The sequence below is a fragment of the Giraffa tippelskirchi genome, chromosome 1 (genome assembly GCF_054371585.1).
Source record: "Giraffa tippelskirchi isolate mGirTip1 chromosome 1, T2T-mGirTip1v1.2.pri, whole genome shotgun sequence".
Taxonomy (NCBI): Eukaryota; Metazoa; Chordata; class Mammalia; order Artiodactyla; family Giraffidae; genus Giraffa; species Giraffa tippelskirchi.
The window spans coordinates 27,289,590-27,297,895 of record NC_137275.1 but is presented as its reverse complement, the minus strand read 5'-3'; the positions used below and the strand labels follow the sequence as shown (position 1 = coordinate 27,297,895).

The 8,306-nt window shown below is 37.3% G+C and overlaps 1 protein-coding gene across 1 annotated transcript in view; it reads left to right on the top strand.

Moving 5' to 3' along the window:
* The first annotated feature begins 2,310 nt into the window (after positions 1-2,310).
* Positions 2,311-8,306, top strand: part of LOC145516869 (alpha-fetoprotein-like) — a 42,759-nt gene continuing 36,763 nt past the window's right edge. The window contains exons 1-4 of the mRNA XM_081518723.1: positions 2,311-2,395; positions 3,677-3,728; positions 3,864-4,005; positions 5,703-5,914. Of these exons, the coding sequence (XP_081374849.1) occupies positions 2,311-2,395; positions 3,677-3,728; positions 3,864-4,005; positions 5,703-5,914 (491 nt within the window). The remainder of the gene's footprint in view (positions 2,396-3,676; positions 3,729-3,863; positions 4,006-5,702; positions 5,915-8,306) is intronic.

Sequence of the window (8,306 nt, the reverse complement as noted above, 5' to 3'; positions counted from 1 at the left end):
TGAATAATAAGTTTAGCAAACAGAAGTGAAACAGAGTGCAGTTTGCTAATTCAATTTTGCACCTGATAGTGGATTCTCCTATGTGTCCAGTGCTGTGCTAAGAGCCACAGATATGAAATCAAAGACCCAGGGACCTCTGCCATCATAAGACTATAATCATAGAGGAAACTGCCATACAACTCCCTCTACTAATGTGCCAAAGAACACAGTGATAAGAGGCAGGTAACCAGTATGATGGAAAGAAAGGAGGGAGCGAATTGGGTTTTTCAAAAGTCTTGTTTGGCCTGGAAAGAGAGGATTTGGAACAAAAGCAAGTCATACTGACTCTGTATGGCTCAGACAGAGCTCATACCAATGAGTAGAACATAATTGGACTCAGTCGGTGCAGGAAGACTTCTAGTACTAGAGATGCTTGTAAATGTCATCAGCCTCATGGTGCTATAATGAGGGCCAAGACTGCACATGCATGAGCAATCACTACCCAGGTTTTCCGCAGGATCTAGGGATCCAGCCTTGGTTTTTCTAATGTTCCTTCAAACTCTATTTCAATGACTTGGACAAGAATTAGGTTTATGGTAAAAATATTTATTAAAAATCATCATTGTGTCTTACACTTGCACACCTTCCTTTTTTTTTTTTTTATCTTAAAGGTCAGTGTGGAGATCTTCCTCTCTTAGAGAACAGATTCTGTGCCATCTTTTGAATTCTATCACAAAACCTATTCCTTAGCCTTTGCTTAAATAATCCCCACAACCTGTCTTTCCTCTCATCTAAAATTCCACTATCAGTCACTAATAAAGAATTTAACTTCTTCTATGTTTTAAAGAATCTCTTCCTGTGACAAAAGGATGCTCATGAGAAGTTAATTTTGTCCAAAAATAATTTTTTGTAAAGAGGAACTAGTTTAGCACACATAGAACAGTTTTTTTTTTCCTTTAAGTGCCAGCTCCAATCAGTTAATGGTGGCTGTCTTGTGACATGGTACTGTGAATGATTCTAAGGCTTAGTCATAGAGAAAGAGTAATGTCTACAATGGGTGATGGTCTGAAAGCCGTCATCCAAAGCATTTGTCATCCCTAGAGTAATAGGTCCGTTTCTGGTAGCCCCAGGAAGCTTAGAGTATGGTCTCAAGGGAGCCACTCTAAGAATGCAAGACAGAAAGAGATGCTGAGCATTAGGACTGTTTAGAGAACCCTGGAAAGCATATGGAAACCTGGCAAGGTAGTCTTCCCTTGTGTGGTTTTCTACCACACAAGTCATCCATATTCTTTACCATAAGCTAACGTGTTTCCCAAATCTAAATAATGACAGATTTGTTGTTGTTTTTCAGGCAGATGTATCTCTCTCACTTATGATATTTTTTTTGCCTAAGAAACCAAAAATGAGATTATGTGGGTAGCAAAATCAAGCAATGGACTTGCAGCCTTGAAGATTATCTGATCCAAACCCTCCATTTATAAATGAGGAAACTGAGGACAGGAATGGTTAAAGTAGTAACCAGTGGTCTCCCATTTCCAAAACTTTGGGGCTTTAAGTTTAGCTTGAACTTCTAAGTTAATCCATAGTCACCAGTGTCCTACCCTAGACTAAAGAACTGGATTATAGGCAAAGCAGAAAACAGCTGAGAGATGTTGGTATTTCAACTTTTACTACTAGCTCTTGGGTGGTGTGAGCTCTGATATCAGAAAGACCTGAATTTCTACCTGTGAGTTCATGAGCAAATTATATGACCCCAAGTCTTCACTTATTACTCAAGAAATAGGAATATGGCTACCTAAATACAGTCATATAAAGTGCTAGACTTGCAGTGAACACGCAGTAAATTAGGTTGCATTCTCATGGGTTTGCTTCCCAATCTGTGCTCCCCACTCTCAGTAGGGACCTAAAAATGTGTCCAGCACTGAAACTAGGGTTGTCATCATTTATCTGAATCTGGCATTGTATGTGTTTACCTGATCTCCTGCCATTTTAGAACTTTGTACATGTAAACAGATATTTCTAGGAAATGAGACATTTACCAAAAACGTCTATTGATTATTTTATTTCAAGTCCTATGTGATGTAATCTTGAAAAAACAAGTAGATTGACATGACTCATTTTAAAATCCAGTATTCATTAATGAATGCTATCTATCAGAAATATTTCTTCATTATCATGAATTTCTTTAATTTTTTCAGGGTTATAGTGGCCTGGGGAAAATATTCACCAGAAGAAGTTTAATTATTAACAGTAACTATTTGGAAAGAATATAAAAGGATTATTCAATTCTCTCAAATGGTAGAACACCTTCTATAAAGTTTATCTGAAATAATGAAGACTGTTAGATCCATATCTTTTCTTGTTTTCTTCAGCTACATTAAATGTCAGACTCTTCAGAGAAGTTTACTAGATGCAGGTAGGGAATTCTGTTTATAATCTATACATCCTTGGGCCAGGAGATGAAACGTCATGACAAAACTTCATAGATAGAAAAAGAGAATTAATATATTGGGGAAACATAAGCAGGAAACACACACATCTTACTTCCAGTCTAGATGAAAGAATGATATATTTTGAATTTGTATTTAAAATTGGATAAATTATTTTAGATTGAGCAACAGTGTTTATAGACTAATACCATGAGCTACATTATTCAGCACCTACTATGTGCCAGGCACTGTGCCCACTGCTTCACACGTAGGCTTTCATTTAATCCTAACCATTATCCAGTGTAGTAAAAGAGATTAACATTTGATTGATAAAGACACAAAAACTCTGAGTGCTTAAGTTACTTTCTCAAGCCCATATTCAGTATCAGAGCTAGAAGCTGAACTCAGAATAACTGTCTCCAAAGCCTTTCCCTGCTAATATTGCTAACGATACCGTTTCTTTATTAAATAGATAGTGGTTAAACTCTTTAGACTTAGTGACTGAACAACAGCAAAGTCTTTAGAAGCTGTTGGTATAAGAAGGAAGACATGTTTTCAATAGAGAGCATGTGTATGTGTACAAGATGAGCGAGAGTGATGAAGATGTTGAGTGAATCCTAGATATATGAGTTAGTCTTTGCAAAATATTAATGTTTATATTGTTGTTCCTAATGCCAGCATTTAATTTTCTTAGTGTTCTTTGGGTGGCTAGTAACTTCTAATAAGAGTTATTTAATTAAAAAGTCAAGTTTAGTTAACTCCGAAGTGTCAATACAGATATGTGTAACATTTGTTGGCCAATGACAGATAAGAATATATATTTGACAGATTTTAACTACATGATGTTTTGGACTAGAAATAAATCATTCACAGAATACAGCTTAAATACAAGAAATGTTCTCAGTTGCTCAGTCATGTCCAACTCTTCATGGCCCCATGGACTGAAGCCCTCCAGGATCCTTTGCTCATGGGATTCTCCAAGCAAGAATACCAGAGTGGGTTGCCATGCCCACCTCCAGGGGATATTCCCGACCCAGGGATTGAGCCATGTCTCTTGAATTGCAGGCAAATTCTTCACCACCAGAGACACCTGGGAAGCCCAAATACAAGAAAATATATATTCTTATAAAATTTATCCTGATTTATGATGTAAACAAAAAAAGATCTGAAAATTTATGAGTGAATAAATGTAGATTTGAATTGTAAAAAGGGGATTTCAACTTGGAAAATTTCCTCTTCTGCAAATAAAAATCTCATTTTTTTTCCAGCCACGCAGCAAACAAATGGCCAGAATTATCTAGAGGAGAACTTAAGAGCTGTGTGAGTTTTATTATCAAAATTTGTTATTTGAAATTTACACTCATATTATTTTTTAGGGGAGTAGGGCAGTGATATAACAAGACTGATGGAAGGGGTTTGATTGGCTTCAACATTCATTCAAGTGTTCTGTTTCAGCACTAGCATTATGGTTGCACAGTTTCTCCAGAAACTGACTTATGAAGAAGTACAAATCATAGTTCAAGAGTTGCTAGATCTTGCAGAAAAGTGCAAGAACCTCAAGTCACATGAATTACCTTCAGAATCCTGTCAACACTTGGTAGGTGAATCATGTTCTGCCTTTTTCTCTCTATTTAAAAAAAAAACAACTAAATTGCAAACAAAAGATGTTACTATGGGAGGGGTTGATTGAATAATCAAGCAAGTGATTCTAAAGCAAAATATGTACATGAGTCACACTCCAGATATAATCTTTGTGGGTTTATGAACCTACAGTTTATTAAGCTCATATCTAGGAGATCACATTTTGAGAACCAAAGGCTTGAGAGAATGATTTATACCCTAGAATGTCAGTTTGTTCATCTAAGTTGATTGCTCTTTCTCTGTCACTAGACTACTATTGTATGACATCTCATATGAAGATTCTTGGGAAATTAAAATACTGATTTAAAAAAGTGTCTAAGAGAGTATAAAAAAGAAGAAAGTGAATATTATAGGCTTTTTTACCCACTTAGTAGAAAATCTTGAAAATTATTTTATAAAGTGTGTATCTTATGATTATAAAAATACTTTTTTTGTTAAACTCTTTATTGAATTTGTTGCAATATTGCTTTTGTTGTTTATGTTCTGGTTTTTTGGCTGTGAGGCATATGGGATCTTAACTCCCTGACCAGGAATCGAACCCGTACCCCATGCATTGGAAGGTGAAGTTTTAACCACTGGACTGCCAGAGAATTCCCAGAAAATTATTGATAAGCATATCAACATATGCTTATAATCTACATATTTTTGGATCGATTATTCTCATATCAACAATTTAAATACAAATAATTTTCTTCTTTATTTATAGGTTTTTTCCACTCTATCTTCTTGGGCTAAAACCAATCTATTTTTTATCAGAATCTAAGTAGTCATAGAAAAGGGTTTCGCAGGTAGTGCTAGTAGTGAAAGAACTGCCTGCCAATACACCAGATGCAAGTTCGATCCCTGGGTTGGGAAGATTCCCTGGAGGAGGGCATGGCAACCCACTCTAGTATTCTTGCCTGGAGAATCCCATGGAAAGAGGAGCCTGGAGGGCTACAGTCCAAAGATTTGCAGAGTCGGACACGACTGAAGCGACTTAGTAGGGCATGCACACAGTCATAGAAAAATCATTAGCCGTATTAGAACCACACTTTACTAGAAACACTTCTGCACTTATTGTACAGTGATTTCTTCTTATTTCCACTTCAAGAGATGACTTTTTTCTGACTTTATCCCCTAAATCTGCCATGTCATTTGAGGTTTACAGCATCCCACACATTTACCACCATCGAAAGGCATTTGAAAACTGAATAATTATATTTCTGTTAGAATATTTGACACTGAATATACATTTGCCTTAGAGCTCAATTTTTAAAATAAGTCCCCATGGAAACCAACTAAAAGCCATCATGAAACAAGGAAAGCAAGCCATCTCATATTTCTTGGTGGATAATTCTTATTAAAAATACCTTGATTTCTTTAGGCCCTGGCCATTTTGGCTTATGCTTATTTTAATACCTCTCAGCTGTATGAAAATGAAACACTCATATAAGCAGGGAGAGAATGACAAATTCTATTTGGCCAATGTCTAGCACATGGGACTTAACAATCTTTTAAAAGACTTTTGCTCAAAAGAGCTATGTCCAAGAACTACTGGATATGGAGTATAAGATTATACGCTCAGTTGCCTTTTCTTTATAATTCCTGAGCTTTTCTATGGTTAGGAATGTGGACCATATGTGCCTTCCCTCATGTTATTATTTCCTTCTACAGATGGCTACCTTCCTAGAGCATATTTGCAATAACCAAGGAATGGCTGACAAACGTGTATTTACTGACTGTTGCAATATAAATAAGACAGCAAGACATAAGTGTTTCCTATTACACAAAAAGGATGATGCAGGTTACAGTGAAATATTCCAGATTTCAAATCCTGAGCGGATCTGTGAGATGGGCAAAGAGAATCAAGTACCAGTGAAAGACAGGTAAATCACCCTTCCTTGCCAGGTCTTTGAAAAAGAGTATTTTCTAATTTTGAAGAGAGATTTTTAGATAAAGCCTCTGAGTACACAATGCTTTATTATATATAAATAAAGTAAAAATTTGAGTTACAATTTATTTTTTTCCTTCAGAATGACGACATGGTCTTAGCGAACCCTGGAGGGCATGAACATGTCTGTGTCATGAAACACTGAAAATGACTAGGATCTGTAAAGGACCCATCTCCTTAAAGGTTAGATTGGTCAGACCAGTAGCAAATGATGTTGAAAACTACAATCTAGTAGGCAAAGCATAATAAGCAGAGTATTGGGAATAGAGTGCAGGTAACAGCTTAGACAAGGGGCCGGTACTTGGGAGGTTCACGGAGGTATAACAGGAGGGATAACTGACAGGCATAGAATCTGTCATTGGGAACCTAGGAATGAACGATAACGGTAGATTGGACAGAGATCAGTTTTCTACTCAAGAACTCTGATTCTATAATTCCTACCTACAGTGGATAGCATTATAGCTCATGGGTAGTTGTGTTCATATTTTGGTTTCTTAGTTACCATGGACAACTATCTTTAGAGACTTACCAGCCAGTATCTGGGGTTCAGAGGCAGGAAACCAATACCAAGAGAGACAAAAATGACAGGAGAAGTACAAAGCTTCAGTTCTCAAGGAATGCAGTTCTGGTCATTTCAGACAGACACCAGGAATAAGGGAAGGACCTGAGTGCTGGATATAGTGCAAGAAGCGTGGTGCTGATTCTATCATTCATAATTTCAGATATTAGACATTAAACTCTATATCAGAAATGAATGAACAGATCTAGTGACCTGATGCTAAACAATGTAAACACCTTTAATTCAACCATCCAGAGGCAGAAATCCCCCAGGAGTTACTGAGTCTTCAAGGAGAACTTAAACGGCCCAGTCACTTTGGGTGAAAGGATTAAGGGACAGCAGATTGGGCAGGTTCTAACTTGTCTGACATGAGGGGCAACTAAATGAGAAACTGAAATATGAGCTTGGCTACCTATTTACTAGCCATTCTAGGTGAGAGTTATAAAGTCAGGTTTGGGTTGAACATTCAGAGATTACGAAACCTAACTAACACTCAGGCAGTGAATCTAATCTCTTCTTGAACATTTACAATTAAATCAGTTACTGTTGTGGTTTAGCCAATAAGTCATGTCTGACTCTTCGCTACACCATGGACTGTAGCCCTCTAGGCTACTGCGTCCATGGGATTTTCCAGGCAAGAATACTGGAGTGGGTTGCCATTTCCTTCTCCAAAGTCAGTATTGAGGAGTTATTTTATATGCAGCTGCTGCTGCTGCTAAGTTGCTTCAGTCGTGTCCGACTCTGTGCGACCCCATAGACGGCTGCCCACTAGGCTCCACCGTCCCTGGGATTCTCCAGGCAAGAACACTGGAGTGAGTTGCCATTTCCTTCTCCAATGCATGAAAGTGAAAAGTGAAAGTGAAGTCGCTCAATCGTGTCCGACTCTTCGCGACCCCATGGACTGCAGCCTACCAGGCTCCTCCGTCCATGGGATTTTCCAGGCAAGAATACCGGAGTGGGTTATTTTATATGCTAATTTAACTTAAGTGCATACAGCTATACATATTCAGGGGAAAATAATTTTCTGACTACTTGCTTCATATTATAAGCCAACAACTTTAATTCTCAATCAAAGGAACAGTAACTTATATCAAAGCTGGAGGATAAGTCAGCTCTAATCAAAAGATAGTATATTATACATGTGTACCTTCTTATACATTTGGATTATCTAAGGAGTTTTCAAAACAGTTTTGATCATGGTAAAATTTTATTGTATATCTTACTTTAGCACCCAACTTCCAACCAAGTGTGACTCTGTGTTACTTTACAATAGGACCTTCTATTATATTTTTAAATGGCTCTGATTATTAGAAAGATTTTTCCTCATACAAAGTTCAACTTTGCCTTTGGAGATTTGAAATTAGATTGGTTTGTACTGAAAATTCTTGAAAGGAACTAAGTTACTGCAGCACAAAAATGAAGTCTTATTTTAGCTTCGTACCCAATAGAGAGCAAAGATACTGAATGACTCCATTGAGATTTCCTATTGGCCAAGAATTTTGCCTTTTCCTGGGTGGCAGTTATATCTTGGTAATATGAATTCGGATTTTTTTTTTTTCCCTACAAGTTAAGCTTAAGAAATCTTGCTGAAATGAAACAAGTCTGTTGATTAAACTTTCAAGAGTAAACCGGTTGAGTCTGGGGTGAAGGTTGGGGGGAGGACACCATTTTCTCTCCTTTCCCTTAAGCTGTTGTTTAGTCGCTAAGTTGTGAATGACTCTTTTGTGATTCCATGGGCTGAACCTCATCAGGCTCCTCTGTCCATGGG